We start from the raw sequence: 27,886 nt of genomic DNA on the forward strand, positions 1-27,886 counted from the left end.
CTTAATCCCCGTCACCTATTTTACTCATCCCCCCACTCCCCTCCCCTCTGGTAACCATCAGTTTCTTCTCTATAGTTAAGAGTCTGTTTCTTGGTTTGTATCTTTTTCTCTCTCATTTTTTCTCCTTTGCTCATTTGTTTCTTAAATTCCACATATGAGTGAAATCGTATGGTATTTGTACTTCTCTGATTGACTTATTTCACTTAGCATAATACTCTCTTGCTGCATCTTTGTTGTTGCAAATGGCAAGATTTCATTCTTTTTTATGGCTGAATAATATTTCATTATATATCTATATATCACATCTTCTTTACCCATTCATGAATTGATGGACACTTGGGCTGCTTCCATAATTTGGCTATCGTAAATAATGCTGCTATAAACACAGGGGTACATGTATCTCTTTGAATTAATGTTTTTGTATTCTTTGAGTAAATGCCTAGTGATGTAATTACTGGATGGTAGGGTAGTTCTATTTTTAACTTTTTGAGGAACCTCCATATAGTTTTACACAATAGCTGCACCAATTTGCATTCCCACTGACAGTGCAAGTGGGTTCCTTTTCTTTACATCTTCGCCATCACTCACTCTTTCTTGTGTTTTTGATTTTAGCCATTCTGACAGGTGTGAGATGATATCTCATTGTAGTTTTGATTTGCATTCCCCTGATGATGAGTGATGATGAACATCTTTTCATGTGTCTGTTGGCTATCAGGATATCTTCTTTGGAGAAATGTCTGTTCATTTCTTCTGCCCATTTTTAATTGGATTATTTGTTTTTTGGGGTGTTGAGTTTTAGAACTTCTTTATATATTTTAGGTACTAACCCTTTATCAAATATGTCATTTACAAATATCTTCACCCATTCAGTAGGTTGCCTTTTAGTTTTGTTGATTGTTTCCTTCACTGTAGAGAAGCTTTTTATTTTGAAGTAGTCCCAATAGTTTATTTTTGCTTTTATTTCTCTTGCCTCAGAAGACATAGCTAGAAAAAAGTTGCTACAGCCAATGTCAGAGAAATTACTGCCTGTACTCTCTTCTACAATTTTGGTGGTTTCAGGTCTCACATTTAGGTCTTTAATCCATTTTGAATTTATTTTTGTGTATGGTGTAAGAAAGTGGTTCGGTTTCATTTTATGACATGTTGCTGTTCAGTTTTCCTAACACCATTTGTTGAAAAGATTGCCTCTTTCCCATTGCATATTCTTGCCTCCTTTGTCAAAGTTGAATTGGCCATATAATTGTGGGTTTATTTCTTGGCTCTCTATTCTGTTCTATTGATCTATGTGTCTATTTTTGCGCCAGTACCATACCGTTTTGATCACCACAACTTTTTAGTATAATTTGAAATCTGGAATTGGGATACTTCCAGCTTTGTTTTTCTTTTTCAAGATTGCTTTGGCTATACAAGTTCTTTTGTGCATGTTTTGGGATTGCTTGTTCTGGTTCTGTGAAAAATGTTGTTGGTATTTTGATAGGGATTGCATTAAATGGGTAGATTGCTTTGGGTAGTATGGACATTTTAACAATATTTGTTCTTACAGTCCATGAGCATGAAATATTTTTCATCTTTGAAAAATCTTGTATCATCTTTAATTTCTTTTATTAGTGTTTTAGAGTTTGCAGAGGGCAGATTTTTTTTCACCTTCTTGTTTAAATTTATCCCTAGGTATTTTAATATTTTTGGTACAATTATAAATGGTATTGTTTTCTTCATTTCTCTTTCTGCTGCTCCATTATTAGTGTAAAATATGCACCTTTAAAGTATGCCTTTTAGTGTGTTTTAACAAAGTATATAGTCATGTGATATATCCATATATTTTTTCACCCTGTCCCTTGTGCTCCTTCCCAGTCAATTCTCAGCCTCTACCACAGTCCCTAAGTAGCCACTAATCTTTTATTTCAATAAACTAGGTTTAGCTTTTTATTTAAAAAAAATTGTTTTTAAATCTTTAATTACGATTTTTCTTAATGTTTACTTTTGAGAGGGAATGAGACAGAGTGCGAACAGGGGAGGGTCAGAGAGAGAGGGAGACACAGAATCCAAAGCAGGCTTCAGGCTCTGAGCTGTCAGCGCATAGCCCGACACGGGGCTTGAGCTTAAGAACCGTGAGATCATCACCTGAGCCGAAGTTGGATGCTTAATCTACTGAGCCACCTAGGTGCCCCAAGATTTAGCTTTTTTAGTTTTGTATCAGTGAAATCATATATTTACCCTTTTGTGTCTGTCTTCTTCCACCCAGTTTAATGATCCTGAGATTTCCCTGTTGCTGTTTATATTAGTAGTTTGTCACATTTCATCACTGAGTAGTATTTATTCCATTTTATGTATGTATCACTATGTATTTATTCACATGCTAGTGAACATTGGCTTGTTTCCATTTTTTGGGGTGTTACTTAAAAAGCTGCTATGGACAAATTTTGGGGCATGTGTTTTCATTTCTCTTGGGTGAATGCCTAGAATGAAATTTCATGGTTGTATGGTATGCATATGTTTAATAAGAAATTGTCAGACTATTTTCCAAAAGTGATTGTGCTAATTTACATTTCCATCAGCAATGTATGAAAATTCCAATTGTTCAACATCCTTGTCAACACTTGAAATAGCCTGTGTTTTGCATTTTAGCCATTACATTGTATAGGGATATCTCATTGTGGTTTTATTTGCTTTTCACTGATTACTAATGTTGATGAGGTGTGTGTGTGTGTGTGTGTGTGTGTGTGTGTGTGTGTGTGTTTGTGTTTTCAAGTCATTCCAGTGTCTTATATTGTGAAGAGTCTATTACAGATTTTTGGCACAATTTTTAATTGAGTTGTTTTCTGATTATTGACTGTAAGACTTCTTCATATAGTCTGGATACGAGTCTTTGAATGTATTATATTTTTCCCAGCATGTGGCTTGGCTTTTTATTTTCTTAAAGCTATCTTTAAAGGAACAGACTCTTAAAAGTTTGATAAATTCCAATTTATCAATTTGTTTTCCTTCATGATTCATGTCTTTCATATTCTTTCTAAGAAATCTTTGCCTACCTAAGTTCATAAAGATTTCCTCCTAAGTTTACTTCTAGAAGTCTTTTTGTTTTAGCTCTTTAAATTCTGTGATTCATTTCAAGTTATCTTTGTGTTGGTGAAAGGTAAGCTCTGTGGGTTGTTTGTTGTTTTAGCATAGGGATGTCCAGTCTTTTCACCACAATTTGTTAACAACAACAACAAAAAAGCCTGTACTTTCTCCATTGAATTGTCTTGGCACTTTGATTGAAAATTAATTGACCCTAAAATTGTGAGTCTACTATTCCATTGATCTATTCCTTTGGGTATGATGTAAGAATCTGACATTTTACTTCTGTGTACACTTTCCCATCCTTTGTGCTATTTTTGGCATTGATTTTACCTCTACATATTTTGCAAATACCACAAAATGTTGTTATTATTTTTGCTATGAAGTTAATTATCTTTTAAAAGCAATAAAGGGGCACTTGGGTGGCTGGGTCAGTTAAGCACCCGACATCAGCTCAGGTCACGATCTGGCAGTTTGTGAGTTCAAGCCCCGCATCGAACAGTCAGTGCACTGTCAGTGCAGAACCTGCTTGGGATTCTCTGTCTCCCTCTCTCTCTGCCCCTGCCTCACTCTCTCTCTCTCTCTCTCTCTCTCAAAATAAATAAATAAGCTTAAATAAAAATAAGAATAAAGCCTCTTTATATATACCTTCCTGTTTACCATTTTAATGCTTTTCATTCATTTCCATATAGTCACATTTCTAACTTGTATCATTTTCCTTCCACTTGAAGAATTTTCAGGGATACCTGGCTGGCACAGTTGGTAGAATCTGAGACTCTTGATCTCAGGGTTGTGAGTTTGAGCCCCATGTTGGGCATGGAGACTTTTTAAAAAAAAAAGAGAGAAAGAAAAAAAAATTTTTAGAACTTTTCTGGTAATGAATGATTACTGTTGATGAATCCTCTCAATTTTTGTTTGTCTGAAAAAGTCTTCATTTACCTTCCTTTTTTGAAAGATATTTTTCCTGCATATATGTTGACAGTTCATCTTAAAGATTTTTCTCCATTTAATCTGGCTTTCATAGTTTCTTATGAGAAAAGTCTGTCATTCTTATCTCCTCTCTGTACTTACTGTATCCTTTTTCTCTTTTAAGATTTTCTTTTTATCAGTGTTTTCAGAAATTATATTATATTGTGTCTTGGCATGGTATGCCTTTGCTTTATCCTGCCTGAGATTTGCTGAATTTCTTTGATTTGTGAATCACTGAAGCCCTGTTAATTTTTCTTTAGCCTTCTCCTCCACTCTTTGCTTTAATTTGAATAGTTTTAATTAGCATGTTTTCCACTTTACCGATCTTTTATTTTTCAATGTTGAATATGCTTTTAGTTGTAACCAGTGACAATTTAATTTCAGAACTTGTCTTTTTCATTTCTAGAGACTCCATCTGATTCATTTTTTAGAAATCTTCCATTTCTCCTCTCACAGTGCTTATGTTTTCCATTCAGTACTTGGTTAATAGTTATTGTTCTTATCTGCTAATTCTTATTTCTACTTACATTTATTAATATTTCACTGGATTTTTGGTCATATTTTTCTGCTTGTTGGCATACCTACTAATTTTGATTGTGTACTAGACATTTTGAATGTTGCATTGTTGTGTTTAGACTTTCTTTTCTTTAAAAAACATTGGATTTTGTTCTGGGAGACAATTAAGTTAATTTTGGTTCACTGTGATCCTTTCAAGGCTTATTTTCAAACTTTTTTCTTTAATGTTTATTTATTTATTTTTGAGAAAGAGTGAGAACACAAGAGGGGAGGAGGTGCAGAGAGAGACACACAGACTATGAAACAGGCTCCAGGCTCTGAGCTGTCAGCGCAGAGCCCAATGTGGGGCTTGAACTGACAAACCACAAGATCATGACCTGAGTGGAAGATGGGCGTTCAAGCGACTGACTTCCAAAGGTAGGTCTAGAGTAGTCTTTTCGCTAAGTATTCTTTAACCTTACTATTAAGTCATGACTCACTGGCTCAATAAGAACTTTCCACTCTGGCTGGTGAAAACTTGATGGCTCTTAGGTCTTCGCGAGCACTGTGAATTATTCAGCTTACAGCTTTCCAGTCACTTTCTTCCTGGTCTGTGGAATTTCACCCTATTCATGCGTGTCTTAGTATTTACTAAACTTTCAAGTGCTCCTCAGTGTGCCTTGTATATGTAGCTTCCTCTCTCTGAAGCTCTGCCCTATAAACTCTAGCCACATAGACCTTTCCAGACTCTGATTTCTGTCACTGCAAGTCAGCAAAATCACTGGACTGTGCCTGGGATTTCTTCTCTGCCCCAAGGTGTGGAATGTGCCTCCAGGGTGAAAGCTGAGGTAATATTTTATAACTCATCTGTTTCTCTTCTTTCAGGATTGACAGTTCTAAGTTATCTATTGTCCAATGTCAGAAAATAGTTGTTTCATATATTTTATCTGATTCTCTAGTTCTTAATGGGAAGAAGGTAAATTTTGGTCCAATTTTCTTCATCATGGCCAGAAATGAGTCCATACTACAAATACTTATTCATCATCCTATACAAAAAGTTGCCATCCCAAAATGATATTCACTTTGAAGATACAATCAGAGCTTTTTTTGTGTTCCTTTTTCTTCATTCTTCTTCCATAATTCAAAAAATAAACTATGGATTTTTCAAATAAATTTGAAGGATTGCACTGCATTGTTTGCGTTTACTATTGCAGAACTATCTGTATTCCCTTACACGCACTCCAATTAGGACTCACACAACTTTTTGATATAGTATTTAATCTCTGAAATGGCTCTCAGACATTTCCCAGGGGGATTTTTAAGCCCCTCATAGCTGGAGTTCTAAAAATGGCCATTCAAGGCTTGCTTCTTATATTTTCCAAGAATGGAGATTACTTGTAGATGTGGCATCTCTAACTCATTATTATATATGTTTTATACTCATTGTACATACAGGAGAAATAGAAGATGTTAAACATACAATTAATGTGGACGTTTATACCATCTGAATTGCACTAGGCTTTGAATTTCTTACAGAACTTTCTGTAGTTTAATGCTTAACAAGCCTTATAAACGTATGGACTTTGTGGCTGGGATCCAGCTTTCACAAATGTGTAAGAGAAGGAAAATCTTAAATACTGGCTTGATTTCTTAATTTAACAACAAGAGACAATCCGTATACTACATTTCTCATAACATGTCACTTTAATTTCTAAAGTCTAGGGATGTTTTTTTCTTTTGTTTGTTTGTTTTTACCTTTTAAACCTGATGTTTATATTGGTGATTTTTTAAAATCCCCCATTAAAAAGGTTCTAAACCTAATCTTCTAGATCTCAGTGAGAAATGCAGTATATATTGCCTTAGCCATATATTTTTATAAAAGGGTTATGTAGGATTTTTATAACCTATAAAAGTTTGATGGCTCCATGCTCAGGAGAAAGCAAATGATTACTTAGCCATGCTAGGCGGGAGTTCAGGTTAATATAAACAGAAAGGAGATGTTGAGAGCTTTTATATCCAAAGGGTAAAAAAAGAGAAGCATACGGTGATATATCATACATACAGAGATTTTATACAAAGATAAAACCTGAAAAATATAAGACTGTTACATAGTAAGCTTTTTCCCAACTGGTAGACATTATTATTATTATTATTATTATTATTATTATTTTATCATTCAACCAGTGTTCTGAAAATAATCTTATCTGCTTTGTGTACTTACAGTGGTTTGAATTCATACTGTCTTCCTTCTCTCACGCCCCAGGCCTCTGCTTCCTGGAACTTTATTTACTGTTTGTAAAAGTTAGGGGGATTTTTGTCATCCTAGGCTTGAACACCATATATTAAGAAAAGGAAAGTCACTGTACTGAAAATTATGTAGTTCTGGTATGTATGCATGTATGTATATATGTATTAAAAGTGTATTTGTTTATTTTGAGAGAGAGAATGAGTGTGCACGGGGGAGGAACAGAGAGAGAGGGAGAGAGAGGATCCCAGGCAGGCTCTGCACTGTCAGTGCAGAGCTGGGTGCCAGGTTTAATCCCACGAACTGTGAGATCATGACCTGAGCGGAAACCAAGAGTCACACACTCCACTGACTGACCCCCCCCCCCCCCACCCCAGGCTCCCCAGTCTGCTGGTGTGTATTTAAACATTCAGTTTACTTCTGTAAGCAGCCCCCACTCCCGTGTCTCAGGAAGGGTGAGGACTATCGAATACATGTCCTTAGAAGTCACTGGGTTGGAGGGACCTACTTGAGATCTACAGCCTTACAATTCTTAAACATTTGTGGATGATAGTGCTTTGCAACATTCTTTTGTGTAACAACATTCGGGTTTTAGCACAACTTATATTATGCTCAGAAGATAAAACACCACAGGTGAGGGGTTTGGGGTTGTTATTTTTGTTTTTCAGTATCTTTATGTATAGCAGTGGTTTTCAAAATGTGACCTGGGACCAGTAGCATTAGCGTCATTGGGGAACTAGTTAGAATCGTAAATTCTCAGGCTCTGCCATCTATATTTTAGATAATTCTGATGTATGTTAAAGTTGAACAGCAGCTGGTGTGGAGAACCCCAGAAAGTCTCCTATATCTGACTTAATTTATTATACGCCACATCATATGAGGTATGAAGATGTAATCAGTCATGTCCCCAGCTACTGTTGCCTTGGAGATGTTTAATGGTGTAACACAGGAAGTGCCATGCTGCTAAGCAAATGTCAAACTCCAAGAAGGAAGAGATTTTCTGCCAAAAGCCTTCTAGGACACCTTCTTTCACAGTCCTAGCAGCCAAAGGGAGAGGATTAAGCCATCAGAACCACAGAAGGTGCTAATGCAGGGCCCTCGGGCTGAGCTGCAGCCTTGAGGCACCTTTAGCTAGTTAAGAAGTAAAATCCCTAGGCTCAAAAGCTGTTCTTGAAACGGAGTATCAAAAGACAGAAGTTAGCAATCTAGACATGAAGCAAGAAACTCCTATCCCTGTGTAGACCATGCCATAGGGAAGCCCAAGGAAGTCTGGACAAAGAGACTGTTTTCTTAGCCACACCGGGAAAGTGGGGCCATGCGCTTGTTTGTGTGGAGGACCTGGAGGCAGAGAAATCTGTCATCTTCATAAAAGTCCATGATTCATCCAACAAATATTGAACATCTGCTTGTCGCTGGATCTTAATCGCTAGAGGTCCAGCAGTGAACACAGAAGAGGATCCAGGCCTCACGTCCCTCACATTCTGGCTGCGTCCTGAGGATGGCGAAATGTCAATGCTGGTGTTGGGCGTGTACTTTCTGGTTTCTAGACTCAAGATTCTGGGCCTCAGAGAGTGCAAATCCTGGTAAAGAATCCCTCTTATAAACAAGATTTATTTTTCCTGGTTGTGTTGCCCATTCTCATATGCACCTTGATATCCAAGCTGGAAATTTTGGAATTGGTTTTGATATCACTGGCTCCCTGGCCCCTCATCCAGTCGGCTCCTCGTCCCAGGGATTCGTTCTCAGTACGGTCTCTGGAATTTCCCTTCTTTTCCATTCTTAGAAATTCCATCATCTCAATGTCTTAGTATTAGTCTGCTTAGGCTACCGTAACAAAACACTGTAGACTGGGTGTTTTAAATAAAATTATTTTCTCACAGGTCTGGGCCAGATGGTGCCTTTCCACTGTGTACTCACATAACCTTCTCTCTCTCTCCCTCTCTCTCTCTCTCTCTCTCTCTCTCTCTCTCTCTGTGTGTGTGTGTGTGTGTGTGTGTGTGTGTGTGTAGAGAAGGAGAGAGCACTTGAGCGAGATCCAGCTCTGGTGTCTCTTCTTCTTCTTAAGGACACCAATTCTACTGGATTCGGGTCTCCCCATATAACCTCATTTAACCTTAATTACTTTCTTGAAGGCCCTATCTCCAAATATAGTCACATTGCAGGTCAGGGCTCCGCCATACAAATTGGTGGGAGGGACACTGTCCAGTTCATACCAGTCCTTATTATCTCATTCCTGGCTTATTATAGCTCCTTACTAATCCCTATTCCTGATGGCCTTCCCCAGTTCTTCTTGAATATGCAACCAGGTTCACTGAAGTAAAGCAGTACTCTTAAGGTACAGTCTTACTGAAAACCTTCAGTGATTCCCAGTGACTAGGATTTTACCAAACTCCTTAATCTGGCGCTTGATTCCCTAGTCATAGCCTACCTTGTCAGCCAAAATAATGCTATTCCCTTCCCCTACACCACCCACCTTTTGAATAGTCTACTGATAGTTCTGCAGGCATTCAGTGTGTGTGCCCTCCCACCTCTAGGTCTTTGCTCACGTTATCCTGTCTGCACTGTCCTCTTTCTCACTTATTCAAATGCTGCCCTTTCTTCCAAGTGCCACACTCCCATCTCCTCACCATCACTTCCACCCACACTGATCTTTCTCTCTGGGCTTGGATTATTTTTTCAAAGCAAGTGTTAACACACTTCTCTCTGTGTATGTCTGTGTTCCCCGTGGAACTGTCTGAGAGTGAGTACTGAGGATTTTACTTCTGTGTGTCCCTCATAGTGCCTGGCACAGTGGTGGGTACTCAAACGATGTTCTCCCTGCAGATGGGCAGATGGATGGTTGAAAAAGGATGATACTCCTTTGATAAGGTTTTCTGAGGATATTAACTTAAATGCCATCTCCTCTGAGGAAAGGTCCAGAACCCTACCCCAGTGTCTCTGTGTCACATCAACACATTTTAAATCTCTGTACAAGCTTCACCACTATCAGAGACTTTTGTTGTTTGTCCTTCCAACCCTCCATAATATTCTAAACTCCATAGAGGTAAGAGACTGTTTCTGTCTTGTTCCCCAAGTACCCAGTTAGTGTCTGATACATGGTAGCCACTCAGTAAATATTTGGTGAATTAATGAATGAATGGATGACTTTGGCCTCACATCATGGAATGAAATCTTTTGGAGCAGACGGTATGCCTAGCAAAGGGCATGCAGGCAGAGGAGGACCTGCTTAGGGATCTGACCATTTTTTGTTACTCAAGAGACATTCAGGAAATTGCACACTAATGTAGAAATAAATGTGCTTTGCTTTATGTATATCTCAAGGCAGGTTGAATTAATGAATGAATAATTTGTACCCTGACTTTGAATATGCCAAAACTCAAAGTGCTCTTTGGGTATTTATGAAGCCAGGCAATGAACTATTTTTTAAAATTTTTTTAAACATTTATTTATTTTTGAGAGACAGAGAGAGACAGAGCAGGCGCAGGGGAGGGGCAGAGAGGGAGGGAGACACAGAATCTGAAACAGGCTCTAGGCTCTGAGCCGTCAGCACAGAGCCCGATGTAGGGCTTGAACTCAAGAACCATGAGATCATGACCTGAGCCTAAGTCGGACGCTTAACCAACTGAGCCCCTTAGGCGCCCCCAGGCAGTGTACTATTTTTAAAATGCCAACATTCAATAATTTGGCAGACACAAATTTATTTTGTATGACAATAGATTTGTTTTGTAAATCCAGAGTTTCTTTACGGATGGTGGAACCAACAGTGACTTCGACTATGTATAGAAGTTTCAGGGTCTTTGGACTTCTGTCTCTTTCTTCCCCTTCTAATTTTACCATCCCTCAGGAGACACTGTCTAGTGATCTCATCTGCTAACTGTCTTCTGAATCCACCAAGGTTAGTTCTGCCTCTAGGCCTTTGCTCATACTGTTTCCCTCACTTGAAAAGCTGACATGGCCCTTCTCCAACAGGCCTTCCCCAGTTGTCAGAACTACTATAAAGAATTGACCAGACAACTCAATTTTGCTCTCATACCTTAACACTCTTGTATTATGCTCTGTCGTTTCTTGTGTGTAAGTCCCATCTACCCGATTGCTTTATAAGCTCCTTTGAAGTAGGGCTATACTGTGTGTTTTATTTGTATATATATTTTAATGCCTGATACTCTTGTGAAATGTATTTACAAGATTTTTTGGAAATGAATGTTGTATCTCTCATAGCCTATTTGAGTCCAGGAGAATTCTGAAGTTGAGTAGCAAAGATATTTTGGACTCTGTGTCTAGCACTGAGCCAGTCCCTCCTGAGGTATTATTGTAATTGGGAAGGTTGGATCACTTCTGTGTAACATGGATTCAGGGCCCAGTGCACAGTGGATTCCATTTTAATGATATTGACCTTAGGAAGTCAGATGTTGGCTGAATCTCTTGTTACATATTCTCTGTTTGCATATTTTACAACTGGCATAGGAAAACTGTCCTACGAGCCAAACCTTCTCCTAAATTTCATTTGGTACATGGCAAAAGGTCCAAGAAGTGATGCACTTATAGTTAAATGTATAATTCTTAAAGGACCTGTATCTGTATACCCATTTGGCAGGAATATTTCACCATGTAAGTGGCTCCTTATGTCTTTATCTTTCACTTTCTTTTTGCCTGTGTACTGTGTCTGGCTCAGTGTTTCTTTTGTAAATGTGTATGCACTTAATTTCTCTTTGTCTCCATCTATCTCTGATTCCTTCTTTAATTTTTTCCATCTTCCATCTTCTGTCTGAAGGAAAAAAAAATCAGTGGAAGTTCCTGAAAGAAAATACATTTAGCTAATTTTTTTTTTTTGGAGGCGATATTAGGCAACATAATGCTTATTCATTTACATGTTTTTGTGTTAAGTTTTTCAGAAAAAGAAATCAAGTAAGTTCCTATTTCTCATCTATGTCACTTTACATTCACTTATGAGCCTTGACAGATAGATACACATTTTGCATAGCTGTAATCAATCTACATATACTACATATTTTTCACCTAACATTATTTCATCTATGCACAGTTAAATAGTGGTGTTCTGACATGTTGGTGTAGTTTTTCGAGCCATTCCGTAAGTGTTTGATGTTTGTATTCTCTCCAGTTTTATTATTGCAAATAGTATTACAAACATCTTTGTATAAATCATTTTATTCTGTTGGCTTTTTAAACATTTTATTTATTTATTTTGAGAGAGACAGAGCAGTGCAAGTGGGAGGAGGGGCAGAGAGAGAGGGAGAGAGAGAGAATACCAAGCAGGCTCTGCTCTGTGAGCCGAGTCGGGGCTTGCACCCATGAAACTGTGAGATCATGACCTAAGCCGAAACCAAGAGTGGTGGCTCAACCACTCAACTGACTGAGCCACCGAGGCACCTCTCTGTTGCCTTTTTCTGATGTATATTACCAAAAGGAGGATTATTAGATCAAATTGACTTAAAACTTTTTTTAATTTTTTTTTTTGAGAGAGAGAGAGAGAGAGAGAGCGCGCATGAATGGGCGAGGGGCAGACAGAGAGGGAGACACAGAATCTGAAGTAGGCTCCAGTCTCTAAGCTGTGTCAGCACAGCTTGACCCCACAAACCATGAGATCATGACCTGAGCTGAAGTTGGACACTTAACCGACTGAGCCAACCAGGCGCCCCTAGATCAAATTGACTTTAAAAACTAAGAGCATAGAACATAAAACTCTCTCATTAAAAGATTAAAAAAAATTTTTTTTGAGTCATAACAGTTAAGAGAAAGGCAAAGGAGGAAGAAATAGGAGAAAAAAATTCATTCAGCAAATATTTTAGCACCTACTATGTGCTAGGCACTGTTCTAGGAATTTGGGAGCCATCAGTGACTAAGAAACCAAAAAGTTCCTGCCCTGGTAGAGCCTATATTCTAGTGGGTGAAGATAGACAATCAGCATAATAATAAAGGAGCTAATTATATAATAAGCTGGAAGGTGCTAAGCGCCATGAAAGAAGAAAACTAGAGCAGGCTGAGGGGAATCAGGAGTGATGGAGAGACAATGGAGGGTTTGTGGGTTGTGATTTTAAACAGGAATTGCTACATAGATGACATCTGAGCAGAGACTTAAGGAGAGTGAGGAAGTTCGCCATGTCAGAGGGAAGAGCTCCTGGCTAATAATGTTAGGTTTCCTGGAGAGGCGGCCAGGAGGCCAGTCTGCCTGAGGCAGAGAGAGTGAGGGCAAGAGGGAAGAGGGCTGAGAAAGGCCAGGTACGGGCCACATCAGGTAGGGTTTGGTAGGCTCCTATAAGGAATGTGACTTTTACTCTAGTTCCCAGGGGAGTCTGTAGAAAGGGTACACTAGACTTGCTTTCTTTGCTGGCAGATGCTGGACCTGTCCTTGACCCCTGGATCTAAGTCCCAGGGATGGGACAAGGGAACTGCTATATTTCTGACAGATTCCTTAGGATGATTCTGATGTGCAGTCAGGTTTGACATCACTCATTCTGTTCAAAGATTCCATTCTTCTAAATTTAAAATAATTTAAGAAGAGGAAGTGAAAATTTCATAGCATCCCCAAATGTTGGTGATTTGGAGATTTTGGAGATTACCTAGGAAATTGGGGGCCCAAGGTTAAGTGACTTGCCCCAGGTTTTACAGCTATAAGAGGCAGCAGTAGGTTTTGGATTCGCCCTCCTCACTCGGAGTTCAATGAACCTTCCCCTGTACCAGGCTTCTTAATACACTGTCTCATTTCACTTATCAGGTGGTTAGATTTCCAATAAAGCTCTGCCATTAGGAATGTAGTTTGAATCCAGAAGCTCTGTAAGGTTGATTGGTTGATTAAATGTTTGGTTATCTAAAGATCGATCAGAAAGCTGCTGTTGTTTTAACCTTTTTGGTTAAGAATCATTCACAATGTATTAATCACATTTTCTGCTTCTTTAGAGGAGTTCTGGAAGAGTCATGCCATTTTAGAATGGGAAATGACCTTAATTGTTCATGATCTTACGGTGCCTCTGGGTCATAATTCTGAAATAAGCTCTTATTTGACATCAGTATAAAACATACAGGCCATTCAGCTGACCCTGGACATATCTGAGGTTTAGTTTTTGAAGACATTTCTGATTTAGGTTGCTTTCTTTTGATTTGTTTCTTGGACATTGACTGTAACTACATTTTTTTTTTCACTTAATTTAATTGTTTTATAATGTTGGTTTCTCTGGCCCTATTATGTAACTTGAGCCTAAATTTTATCTGCAGTGTCTGAGCTTGTAGACTTTGCTTTTGTCCTGGAATGCATTGAAATTGTGGCATGGGAATCGGTCCAGAAATCACGTATCCAAGCAAGAACTCAGACCTCAGAGCTAAGCTAGGGAATGATTTCAGTGAAGCCATTTCTCCTTCACTTGCACACTTCCACACTTCCACGTGTTTCAGTGACCAGAGCAGTGCCAATCCTAGGGGGAGGTTATACATTCCCACTGGGAACACTTGGTGGAGATGATAGGGATACCTTTTTTTTCTTTTCCTTTTACAAAGCCAGAGTTGGCAGTGGGAGCTGTGTCTGAGGAGGATACTGGAACTCTTGCTGCTCTGGGAATAGGTGGAAAAATGGATACTTCGCACATTTCCCTCATTCCATCTTCTGCTCAGAAGAGTAGCATTCAGTGAAGGGCACTGGTCCCAGTACAAAGTATTCAATTCATATACTAAAGCCGTTCTGTACTATTTGATAGGTACCTTGATGTTATCTACTCTGTCAAGGCTTAATCTTTCTTTAATGTAGAAAGTTTAACCTAAATTTGTTTCTGGGGAACCTTGTCCCTTCGTGATTCAGCCTCGAATGCTCTCCACCAGAAGATTGCTTGTAATTTCTGTTTTATCTTCTTGCCTTGAAAAGCCTCAGCCAGTGACTGGCCCTTTTCTCTTCTCTGGGTGGTTTCAATATAGTAACCACATTCTTAGAGGAAACCCTGACGAAGTGGACACTGTAGCATGAGAATTAGCATGGCTCTAAACTGCAAAAAAGGCCGCCCCTCCTTGAAGGATGACTGAAATGGGTACATATAAAAGAATCATAGATGAGCTTTAGGAATGATTAGCTCCTGACTTAACATTACATCAGGTGTTGGTATGGAGAACAGTGCTTTTATAATTTCACTTTGATGATGTTTCCTCAGATTCTTAACAGTCCCTTGGAAGTAGAGCAGGTGGCAGCCATGAGGCTCGGGCCTTTTTCAAATGAATGATTATCTCTATTTCTCAGTCTCGACCATTTAATGTGGTGCTCTTATTGGCATGGATAGGGCCAAGGAAGCATGGACCCAGGGAGCCTGGAAGGGAACTGTGGAGGAAGAAGGCATGATGCCAGGAAAAAGAGAACACTCTAGCTGGGGGAGAGCTGCCGGCCGAAAGCCCTCAGTTCAGCTGTCAGTCTCATAAGGGGATTGGTTCAGTTGAAGAGAGCGGCCTTGCCCAACGTTGCTGAGATAGCCTACCATTCACTTAGTGGGGATGTAAAGGCCCATCCTCCTAGCTTTGCCTCAGATGACTCTGAAAGGTCATCTCAACTGCAGAATCCCTCCCCTCCTGCAGGGATGCTTGAGGCTTTCATTAAGACCTTATTCTAGCTTAGTTTCTCCTTCTGCTCAATCTCTCCTGCCTCACTCCCTCCTTCCCTTCCAGTTGGTGATTCTAGGAAGGCTTTCTAATAAATCTTTTTGCCTGCTAAACACCATCACAGCGTCTTGGGGAACCCAACCTGCACAGAAATTTTATGAGCAATTTGCCTGTCCATTAGAAACACAGCATAGACTTTTTCTGCAATAACTGGAGAATTCTTCATGTCATAAAAAAAAAAAAGAAGACTAAAAAGTTGGAAAGTTGGAGTACTAACCTGAAAAGCAGAGAAACAAAGATAGAATTAGATTAGTTGTTTTTCCTTTCTATATTTGAATTTGAGATGCGGGGTGACACCTTGCTTCTCTATTAAAGTTAAGAGCTGTCACTGGAAGTCTTCAGCCACTTTAAAAGTTGACTAAGAAAGAAAGGAAGTGAAGAACCAAACAAATTGTTTCAAATTGGATACTTATTTCTTTGTACTTAGCACCATGACTCTGTGTTCTTGCCTTTGCTCTTGTCAACAACTCTAGATTGACTTCTTTCTTAGACCGTCTCATTTCTCCCCTGTGCCTCTGGCAGCCGCCAGGAATCACTGCAAGAACCAATGAATAAATGGCCGTGGTGTCTAGCATCTCTAATCCACATTTCAAATCATGGGGAGGATGAATGGCAGCCTTGCTTTTAAAGGTATTCTTATCCTCCTTGAGTGAGCTTGGCTCATGTGTGCCTCATTCAGGTAAAGAAGGGAAGGCAGTTTTGAATGCCCAGCCCAGAGTGTGGGCAACAGCAGGTGACAGCAGGAGGCTGGATGGGGTAGAAGCCAGGGTGAAAATTAGGTGACACCCAAGCAGGAGGTGAAAACTCTGGAGGAGAAAGCCCAGGACCACGTGGGCGGCTTCTTTATGTTCCTTGCATGGATCTTAGGGGGAATTTGTGTGTGTTTATGGGTTCTTTCCGCTGCAGGGCCTCCCATCCCTTGGCATGAACCTCCAAATGTTGAGGTTAGACATGGAATGGCCTTGTTCTGAAGACTCAGACTCCATTCAACTCAGCTCTTAGAGTATGTGGGGGAAGTGATGGGTGGACTACAGAAGCGTTAGGTCTCTCCTTAGCTCCCTGAGTATGCCGAGAGGCAAGCTAGTCAATTGGGTGGGCTTGGGCTGTTGGGGAGGGGCGTCTTGGTGTTTTGCTCAGGCATGCGGTAAAATGTGTTCCTTCGTGAAAGGCGAGAAGCATACTGCAGTGCTACCCAGGGTACACAGCCCTCAGGGCCGGCACGGAGTGTGTGCCGCGAGGGGCAGCGGGTACAGAAGGGACGAGGCCTCGGACCGCGCAGGAGGAGGGCGGGCGCGGAGGCGTGGAGCCAGCTGCAGCGCGTTGGAGCCCCGTGGGCCGAGCGGGGCGGCGGGCACGCTCGCCCAGCCGGGGAGAGCTCCGGGAGCGTCGGGCGGGGCCGAGGGGCGCAGTGGGGCCGGAGCGGCGGCGGCTGCGGAGCGGGGGCACCCGGAGAGGAAGGAGGGTGGAAGCGAGGGAGGGAGGGAGGGGGACGGGCGCGGACCGAAAGTGGGTAAAGAAGGTGCAGGCGGGCGGGCGCCCTGGCCCAGGGGCCGCGGGCGCAGGAGCCCGGCGCGGTCCAGCTGGGCGGCGGCGCCGGAGGAGCAGAGGGAGGAGGGGAAGCCGTAGGCGAGAGGAGCGTGTTTGGGGCGCCGCGGCAGGGAGGGTGGCGGCCGCCGGTGCGCGCGGGGCGCTGTGTGTGCGCGCTCTCCTGCTCGGGGAGGAAGATGGCCCAGAAGGGAAAGTTGGGGTGACGCGCGCAGCCCCCGGAGGCTCGGCGGGGGCCGCCGCGGCGAGTCCGACGGAGGGGCGGCCAGGCAGGTCGGGGGGCGCGCAGTTCGGGTGCCTCCTCAGCCGCCGAGGCGCCCGCCCCCTCACTGCAGGTGGCCGTGGGTGCCCTGGGTCCCGGCGGCCAGGGGCGCGGGCGGGCGCGCGGGGAAGCCCGGCCGAGGGATGGGCTGTGCCCCCAGCATCCACGTCTCGCAGAGCGGCGTGATCTACTGCCGGGACTCTGACGAGTCCAACTCGCCCCGCCAGACCACCAGCGTGTCGCAGGGCCCCGCCGCCCCCCTGCACGGCCTCTTCGTCCAGACCGACGCCGCCGACGTTATTCCCCGGAGCCGCGCGTCTGGACCCCCCGGGGCCGCCCGCGTCCGCAGAGCCCGCACTGAGCTGGGCAGCGGCGGCAGCAGCGGCAGCAGCAGCGCGGGCTCCGCAGCCCCCGCCACGACCACCTGCAGGGGCCGGAGGCGCCACTGCTGCAGCAGCGCGGAGGCCGAGACCCAGACCAGCTACACCAGCGTCAAGGTAAACGGCTCAGGCTGGTGGGGGGCCGCCCGCCCCGTCCGGGCGGGGCTAGCACGAGTAGGGGGCTCCGGCGGAGTTGAGTGGTCGTGACGCGGTTGGTTTGGGAGGTTGTCACTAAGGAGGAGTTTACTTTAAATGTGTGGGAGCGGTGGGGGCCTGGGAAATGTGAGCAGAAGAGACCCCTGGAGGGGTCCTGGGAGCTGGTTCTGGGGGACCGGGTGGAGAAGAGAGCGCGGTGGGAAGCTGGTGGGTTGGCCGATTTCTCATTGAGGGCCGGAAGGCTGTGGCTCCGTTAACTCAGGAGGTGGGGTGGATATCATTGAGAGCATTGGGTGGCGAGTCTGACTGAATGAAATCTGAGCGCGGGGCTGGATTTGTCTGCCCTGCAGGTGAATGGTGCAGCCCCGGTGCAAGGATACGATAGTGCCTCGTATTCAGCGTTTCACCTGGGAAGGCCAGCCAAGCTGCACGGAGTCTTAGCCACAGGGATCGAGTGTGGGGATTTGTGAATGAATAAGGGTGTTTGTGTTTTGTGGAGAGACATAGGAAGGGACTAGAGGAAGGAGACTAGAGTGAGACCTGTTCTTTGTCACTTCTTGGGGATGGCTGCATCTTGGACATAATTGGGTGAACCTGGCTGTGAGTTTGGAGGGTCAGCTGAGCTACAGTGAGGGGAAGTGGCTTCCAGCGCAGTGCAGCTGTCTGAAGACGAAGATTCTGAACATGCATTTCATCTAACAGGAGAGTGGAATTTTGAGGAAGTGGAAAAAATTGTTTAAATGATTAAAGCAGTCACTAGCAATTTCTTTAATGACAGAAGAAAAGCGATTGTTTTAATAGGCCCACCTGTTCTCAAAATACTGTTAAATTCAAGAGGGTTTTAATTGTGTAAATCTGGCCACTGGGCCTTTTATCATTGTAGCAAACAGAATGACAATGACACATCCCGTTGTGCAAAGGAAAAAAAATACATCTCTATGACTGGTCATGTTACTTAGAATCGCAGCTTTTACATGGGCAATTGATTACTAGGAACCGTTGCAAGGATTATTTGAGAAAGACACAATTGTATGTTTGACACTTGAGAAGTTGTTCAACAGTTGGCCTAGTGTGAGTAGGCTCCTAGTCTTGATTGGATAAAGCCAGCCTTCAGTGGAAGGGTGAAGAGTGCCATGTAGGGTTTCAGTCTGGGAGACCAAAAGCTTCTTTTAGTGAACTTAACGTAACAGCATCTGATTTTGAACACGAAGCTTAACCAGATTTATTTATAGTTGTGGTATTTCTCTGGTAATAGTCACATAATATGATAATTACAATAATGAAAATGCCGTTTATTGAGTACCTATGGTGTACCAGGTATAAGCTTTTTCTTCTAGCTCTTGAATATTAACTGTATGATGACAGAATATCCAAAGACTGGAGACCTGGATTCATGACAGTACAACTTATCAGTTGAATATTTGTTATAGAGGCACGTGCTGAACACTATATTTTTCTTTTGTTAAGCTTCCCTCCCTCCGCCCACTGGTTCACGGGGTGGGGGGAGGGCATTAGCAATGTAATGGGATTAAAATGTTATATTTGGTGAAATAATTAAATAGGGATATTATTTAAAAAAATAGCCTTTTGGGGTGCCTGGGTGGCTCAGTCAGTTGGGCTTTCGACTGACTCAGGTCGTGATCTCACGGTTTGCGGGTTCGAGCCCCGCGCTGTACTCTGTACTGACAACTCAGAACCTGGAGCCTATTTTGGATTCTGTGTTTCCTCCTGTCTCTGCCCCTCCCCTGCTTGCGTTCTGTGTGTCTCTGTCGAAAATAAATAAACATTAAAAGAAAAAATTAATAGCTTTTGATTTCTCATTGAACAGGAAATTCGAAGATATGAAGTAGTTCAGACTGGTGACAACTTATGAACTCTGTGATCATTTTTTGGTTGTGTAAGCGAAAATGTATATTTTTGCCTTTTAGAGTAGCAAGAATCCCAATTTACTACCTGGCAACTTTAGCTAGTCCATGTTTGTTTATTGAAAGAATCATGAATGAATTCACTCTCCAAGTTTTAATACTTCCCTCAAGAGGCTCCTTAGCAAATGGAGTAAAAACTGGAGGGAAAATGAGTCCCAATTATTAGCAGCTAGTATAAACTTGTAGAAATATCATTGCTGCTTGACTGAAGTGTTAAAGGCTTGACCTGAATAGGAATTTAACTCACATTGCTTTATCAACAGGATTTCCAAATAAGAGCTTAATTAAGTCCAACCCTTTACTAAGAATGCTGGGAATGAAACTGCTGGTTCAGTAATTCAATGCTAAGTTGCATGTGTAGATCTCAGAAACTATATATTTGAAATTAAATTTGAGACCAGAGTTACTATTTTACACAAATCATAAAGAATTATTATCACAGACTTGCTTTAGTATATTTAGTAGTATTCTTTTGGGACTTGTGACTCAATGTAGTATTATCTTTTCCAATATTCACGTGTTCCATACTCTTGTGGATGAGTTAATTTTATAAAAACTTTACTTCCATTTTTTTTTAGAATAAGAATTCTTCTGCCTTAACAGTTTGAGATAGTTGCTCGTCATGCCTCCCCTCCCCCTTTCCCTAAATGCTCAGGTGGAAAAATAAAGTCTTTGCCATTTGGTCCTATTTACAGTGGTAGTGGGTTGTCATAGTTTATTTTATTTTTTTTTAATTTCCTCTTTGTACATCAGTTCCAAACCATATTCTCATTATCTGCTTGGTCTCTGGTCTATTCCCCAGAGTGCAAAAATGTGTGCTTGATCTCTCTCTCTCCCTTTTCTAGCAATAATTCATCTCATTAAGCTTTTAGAATGATGGAGCATTATGATGTCAAACATGATGTCAACAGGAACCTTCCTGAATACCTAATTTATTAAAAAAATTACAAGCATTAATAATTCATTATGCAGTACAATGATATCATATGGGTTTCCATTTCTGGTAAGAAGTTAGATTTGTCTCCCAATTGCTGTAAAAATGCAACTTCCGTGTAATTTGTCTCCCTCTGGTTTGCCTTTTTAAAAATAGTACTCCAGCAGGAGACGGCTGCAGAATGCCCGCTCCTCATACTGTACCAGTTGTCTAATGCTTGTTCGGAATTCCTGAGGAGATGGTCGAACCTGTCTCTGAGAAGATCAGGTGGTTCTTGTAAGTCTTCTTTTCTCATACCAGCTGCTGCAGCTGGGAGGCAGGCAGGACGAAGCAGCCAGTTACAACTGTCTGCCTTGACAGTATAGTCAACTTGCAGCTGTCTCCGGGTGGGTTAACTATTGTGGATCAGGCGCAGGACCTTGTTAGTTTCCAAATGATTCTGTGTTGATAGGCAGCATCACCAACTCCCTTTTTTTCCTCTATTCATCATGCTCATTTATTCACTCAGCCAGTGTTGGTGCCGTACTCCGTTGTAGATGCCGGGGATTCAGTGAATATCCGTGAACTTTGGTAAGCAGAGCCTAACGCAGATTCTTTGAAGAGGGTGCGCCTGAGTCACTAACGACTTCTATGTTATCCATCCCATGGCTTTCTGAATCAGTGAGGGCAAACCCAAATTGATTGTATATAAAAAAGGAAAAATATTTTTCTGACCTTATGATAATTAATAAAAACTAATAATTTTGGTAGTTATTTGGGGGAGGGATAAACCATTTTGAAAAAGTCATTTTTGTTCTCTAAGTATTCTTTAGTGTATATCAGAATCACCTGGAAGGCTTGTTAAAATGTGGATTGCTTGGCCCCATTCCCAGAGTTTCTGATTTACTAGGCCTTGGGTAAGCCCTGACAATTTGGATTTTTTTAAATTTAAATTGTAGTTAACATACAGTGAAATAGTGGTTTTATGAGTAGAATCAGTGCTTCATCACTTATAACACCCAGTGCTCATCCCAACAGGTGCCTTTCTTAATACCATCACCCATCTAGGCCATCCCTCCACCCACCTCCCTCCATCAACCCTCAGTTTGTTCTCTATCATTAAGAGTCTCTTGTGGTTTATTTCCTCTCTTCTCTCCGACCTCCCTTCGCATGTGTTCATCTGATTTGTTTCTTTTTTTTTTTTTTTTTTAATGTTTATTTATTTTTGAGACAGAGAGAGACAGAGCATGAATGGGGGAAGGTCAGAGAGAGAGGGAGACACAGAATCTGAAACGGGCTCCAGGCTCTGAGCCATCAGCACAGAGCCCGATGCGGGGCTCGAACTCACGGACCGTAAGATCATGACCTGAGCCGAAGTCGAACGCTTAACCGACCAAGCCACCCAGGCGCCCCCTGATTTGTTTCTTAAATTGCACATATGAGTGAAATCATGGTATTTGTCTTTCTCTGATTGACTTCTTTTGCTTAGCATACGTTCTAGCTCCATCCACATCATTGCAGATTGCAAGATTTCATTCTTTTTGATGGTTGAGTAATATTCTGCTGTGTGTGTGTGTGTGTGTGTGTGTGTGTGTGTGTGTGTGTGTGTGGTTGTGTGTGTCCCCCACATCTTCTTTATCCATTTATTAGTCAGTGGACCTTTGGGCTCTTTACATAGTTTAGCTGTTGTTGATAATGCTGCTGTAAACAGTGGGGTGCATGTACCCCTTTGAATCTGTATTTTTGTATCCTGTGGTAAATTCCTTTTTTTAAATTTTTAAATTTTTAAATTTTTTTTTCAATATATGAAATCGTGGTAAATTCCTAATAATGCAAATGCTGGATTGTTGGGTAGTTCTTTTTAACTTTTTATTTATTTATTTATTTATTTATTTTTATTTTTATTAAAAAAAAAATTTTTTTTTTTCAACGTTTATTTATTTTTGGGACAGAGAGAGACAGAGCATGAACGGGGGAGGGGCAGAGAGAGAGGGAGACACAGAATCGCAAACAGGCTCCAGGCTCTGAGCCATCAGCCCAGAGCCCGACACGGGGCTGGAACTCATGGATGGCGAGATCGTGACCTGGCTGAAGTCGGACGCTTAACCGACTGTGCCACCCAGGCGCCCCTCTTTTTAACTTTTTGAGGAACCTCTGTACTGTTCTCCAGAGTGGCTGCCCCAGTTTGCCTTCCCACCAACAGTGCAAGAAGGTTCCCCTTTCTCTGCATCCTCACCAACACCTGTTGTTTCTTGTGTTATTAATTTTAGCCATGCTGATGGGTGGGAGGTGGTATCTCATTGTGGTTTTGATTTGCATTTCTTTGATGATGAGTGAATGTTGAGCATCTTTTCATGTGTCTGTTAGCTACCTGGTTGTCTTCTTTGGAAAAATGTCTATTCATGTGTTTTGGCCATTTCTTAACTGGGTTGTTTATTTTGAGGGGTGTTGAGTTACGTTCTTTATAGATTTTGGATACTAACTCTTCATCAAATATGTCATTGCAAATATATTCTCCCATTCTGTAGGCTACCTTATTTTGTTCATTGTTTTCTTCACTGTGCATAAGCTTTTCATCTTGATGAGGTCCTAATATTTTAGGTTTGCTTTTGTTTCCCTTGCATTTGGGGATGTGTCTAGTAAGAAATTGCTGAAGCCAAGGTCAGAGAGGTTGCCCCTTGTTTTCTCCTGTAGGATTTTGATGGTTTCCTGCCTCACATTTAGATCTTTCATCCATTTTGAATTTATTTTTGTGTATGGTGTAAGAAAGTGGTCTAGTTTCATTTTTCTGCATGTCACCATCTATTTTTCCCAACACCTTTTTGTTGAAGAGACTGTCTTTTTTCCATTGGATATTCTTGCCTGCTTTGTAGATGAGTTGACCATATAGTTGTGGGGAGAACTGGGAGTTTAAACAAGCTTTGAGGATATGTTGGTGTTGCTGATCTGGGAACCACACTTTGAGAACCAGTGCTTTTAAATGAATTGACTTTTGACATTATGTGGGGCTACCTCTAGCAGAGTGGCTAGTACTGCATGTATTTGGGATATTAGTCATAAACCCCGCCTTCATTGTAGTTTGCTTCTGTATGGGCAGCTTCTCATACCCATTTATGAAGTCGGACTCAGAGCCTCCAGGGTTGGCTGTAAAGTCTCTAAATGGGGAGAGTGTTAGATCATGTAGTCCCAGTCTGGTTTCTTGAGGTTTGACTTCTCCTCAGGATCCACTGGGGTTTGCAAGTCCTTATATCTTGCTTTGCCATCATAGCCACTTGCGTGTCTCTGCCCTGCTTGGGCCATGTCCTGCATGATGGGAAATTGCAAGGCAAGGGGGAGTTTAAGATGTGTTGACATGGCATGATCCAGGCTCAAATTCAGTTCTCAGCTTTTGGAGTCCTTGCTAGTCCTTTTCACCAGTTTTTCCTTATTAAATGGAGCATAAAGTTTAGTAAGCCCAAATGAGTTTTGCAAATTGATTTAGTAAAACTCAAATTTCTTTTCTGCCATAGTTCATCTTATCACAGTTTAGTCCCCCCTCCTTTCTTCCAATGTGTTATAGTCAGTGAGCAAACTTTCCTAATTTTCACTGCCTTCCTCTGTAGTTACACTAAATTTTAAGAAATATCAGGTGATTCTCCTTTTGACTTTGTTAAGTAAGTCTTCTAACCAGGAAGTGTAATGTAGTGTAAGATGCTGACTTTCATAGGTGATACTTGTCTATAGAAACCACACCCTGTTGACCACCAGTCAGGACTTGGGCTAAAGCAGGATGGGACATGCTGGTGAGGGCAGAACAGACCCTATGGTACCAGGTTGGTGAGGGGTGATGTTGAGCATCCTTTCATGTGTCTGTTAGCCATCTGGATGTCTTCTTTGAAAAGTGTCTGTTCGTGTCTTTTGCCCATTTCTTAACTGGGTTGTTAAGAATTAGAATCGGAAGAAGGGAGTGAGCCCTATAGAACCAGGTGGGAAGACAGAGTCCAGAGTGTGGAGGAGCAGGTGAGCCTTTCAGGGCTAGATGGACAAGTCAAATCTGGAATTTAGAAGCTCAGTAAAGGAGACTGCTGTGAAGTTAGGTTGAGACTTCGGATTGGGGAACAGAAGGTGTTTACTTTTGGTTCTGTTTGAGGTCCCCTGCTAAGTGTAAAGAGCTTAGGACCGACAGGAGATGCCAGTGACCAGTCAGAGGACTATGATTAAACCCTGTACCTAGGTGAGGCAAGACTAGCCACCCAAGCCATTTGGGCAGGAAACAGATTGCATATACACAAGGATTTAATTGAAACTAATGTAATGAAGAGACTATATCAGATGTGTCTTCAGGATGAAAGGAAATCAACAAATTATGTGGAAGCCCTTTAAGGCTAGAAGAAGAGGGTACTGTTAACACCTGGAAGAGGTAACAGGAGGGAATGATTATGGGAACTTGAGAACTCAAACCTACTGGACAGGGAAGCCTCCAGAAGGTGTGGTCTTAAGGAGGAATGCAGTGATGGGGCGCCTGGGTGGCGCAGTCGGTTAAGCGTCCGACTTCAGCCAGGTCACGATCTCGCCATCCATGAGTTCCAGCCCCGTGTCGGGCTCTGGGCTGATGGCTCAGAGCCTGGAGCCTGTTTGCGATTCTGTGTCTCCCTCTCTCTCTGCCCCTCCCCTGTTCATGCTCTGTCTCTCTCTGTCCCAAAAATAAATAAACATTGAAAAAAAAAATTTAAAAAAAAAAAAAAAAAGGAGGAATGCAGTGAGTAGAGGCCTGGGCCTGGCATGGGGAGTCAAAGGAGTACATACCTTCATGCTGTTGTTCTCCAGTCAGTGACATTTTTGTCCAAACACACTTGGAAAACAGAGGGCAAGGGAGCCCGCTGATTTTTCCAGAGTAAGATAGAGAATATCCTGGTCATACCAAGAAGGCCGTCTGTAACAAATGTTAGAAGATATTCGACATCATTACAGGTGCCCTAGTAAGCTCAAATTAGGTTGGGCAATTTTGACAATTTTCTGAAAGAATAGCATTTTTATTTTAGTTTTATTTATTTTTTTAAAGAACAGAAGATACTTTCTTTTCCTTATTCTCATTTTCTTCTTTTATTTTTTTAAGTTTACTTATTTATTTTTGAGAGAGGGGTGGGGGCAGGGGTGGGGGTAGGCAGAGAGAGGGGGAGACACAGAATCCCAAGCAGGCTCTGTACCTACAGCACAGAGCCCAATACAGGGCTTGAACCCACAAACCGTTAGATCATGACCTGAACACCCAGGCACCCCTCTTTTTTATTTTTATTTATTTACCTTTTAGAGAGCGCGTACACACATGGGTAAGATGGGCAGAGAGGGTAAAGGGCGGCGGGGGGTGGGGGGGAGAAAGGGAGGGAGGGAAGGAGGGAATGTTAAGCAGGCTCCATGCTGAGCCCCACTGCGGGGCTTGATCCCATGACCTTGGGATCCTGACCTGAGCCAAAATCAAAAGTTGGACCCTCAACTGACTGAGCCACCCAGGCTCCCCAATAATGGCATTTTTAAATGGTCAGTTAATTTATTGTTGGTTTTCTTTGTAATGACTAATATTAAAATATGTCCATTTACCTTGTTGGGAGACCTCTAAGTTATTGCTGAAAACATGTCCTCCTCCTTGTTCATTCTCTGCCCTGGCTCTCCTTGGACACTTTCTTAGCTTTGGCTACTATAACAAAATACCATCAACAGGATAGCTTAAATAACAGATATTTCACACTGTTCTGGAGGCTGGAAAGTTAAGATCAAGGTGCTGGCAGATTCTGTGCCTTGTGAGAGTTTTCTTCCTGGCTTTCAGATGGCCACCATCTTGTTGTGTCCTCACATGCCAGAGAGTAAGCAAGCTGTGGTGTTTCTTCTTCTCACAGGACACTAATCCCATCATGAGAACCCCACCCTCATGACCTCCTTTACATCTCATTACCTCCCAAAGGTCCCACTTCTAAATACCATCAGGATTAGGGCTGCAACATAGGGATTTTGGAGGATACAAATGTTTGGTCTCTAATAGAAATGTCTCTGCTCTCCCCTTGGCTCACTGTCCCCTCTCCCATTGATCTCAAAGCTCAGGAAGAGGCTGTGGAGGGAGAAAGTACTCTAAGGTTGAAGTTCCCTAAATGGGAACCCAGTTTAGCCAGTTTATTACATTTTTGGTCAGGTTGTACTTTCCTGCTCCCTGCCTCAGAAAGTTGATAAACAAGTTTCACCATGTGTTTACAAGCTGATATTTTCAATAAAGAATACATGTATTGAAAACACATTTGAAAATGTTCAAATGTGCTTAGGAGTTCATTTTTAGAAATAAATATTACCTGTAATACAGTGGAAATCTGGGTAGTTATGTTTTGATAAAAAACATCTGATGGAAAATACCGCTTTTTAACAAGTTGGAGTATTGAGAATTGGGTCTTGATAGCTTCCTCTCCATTTTCTCTCTTCTCCCACTCGTGGATAAAAGCTAGCTTTTATTTAAGATTATGTTGCTTTACTATTTACCATTCTCTTCTTTGATCTCCTTTCTGCCCCCTTAGGGACAGTTCACAGAAAAGTAGTTGAGAGCCTTGTGATTGCTGTGATAAAAATCAAGAGACTGTTTTACTTTTGGATAATCCATCAATGAAAGAATACTTCATGGTTGTCTCTTATTTCCAAGAGAATTCAAATTTTCATGTATGGTTTGTACATTTTGCAACAAGGTATGTAGAATGCATATAATAATATTAGGCGTTGTTAAAGTCCTTGCTGTTTACAGACCACTTCGTAAACATTGTTTCACCTAATCTACTTAAAAAACACTATGAGCTAAAAATTGTCTCCACCATTTTACAAAAGAGGAAAGTGATACTGTGCAGGGGGATAAATTGCTCAAGGTGAGAACTGAAATTTGAGTGAAGATTGTTTGAATCCAACTCAGAACCACTACTGCACTTTACTGTCTCCCATACCAGCATGAAGGCTCGAGTAAGCATGGCTGCTACTAGAACTGTCTATGGAGTTACTTGGGTGGGGGTGGTAGTCGGGGGGCCTTGTGGGTGAGGTTTTTCACATCCACTGTCATCCCTTCTATTAGCTTGAACTGGTAGTTGTTTTGAGATGGGTGGAGAGTGTAAAATGTGTACAAAATTGGAGAAGCTTTGGCAGACCATGTTGTCATTGTTTTTAACTGCACATAGTACTTGGCACTTTGTAAGTGTCGTACAAATATTAGCTCCCAATAATCTTGCCGTTGCTATGATTTCTGTTTTGTAATTAAAACAAGATTTTGGTTATTTAGATTTTGACATT

At 41.8% G+C, this 27,886-nt stretch overlaps 1 protein-coding gene across 2 annotated transcripts in view; it reads left to right on the forward strand.

Moving 5' to 3' along the window:
• Nucleotides 1-17,342: 17,342 nt before the first annotated feature.
• The window catches only part of PDE8B (phosphodiesterase 8B), a 240,810-nt gene continuing 230,266 nt past the window's right edge, over nucleotides 17,343-27,886 (forward strand). For both annotated transcript variants that reach the window (XM_047858220.1, XM_047858231.1), the window contains exon 1: nucleotides 17,343-17,719. In XM_047858220.1, the coding sequence (XP_047714176.1) occupies nucleotides 17,366-17,719 (354 nt within the window). In that variant the 5' untranslated portion in view covers nucleotides 17,343-17,365. The remainder of the gene's footprint in view (nucleotides 17,720-27,886) is intronic.

The sequence above is a fragment of the Prionailurus viverrinus genome, chromosome A1 (genome assembly GCF_022837055.1).
Source record: "Prionailurus viverrinus isolate Anna chromosome A1, UM_Priviv_1.0, whole genome shotgun sequence".
Lineage (NCBI taxonomy): Eukaryota > Metazoa > Chordata > Mammalia > Carnivora > Felidae > Prionailurus > Prionailurus viverrinus.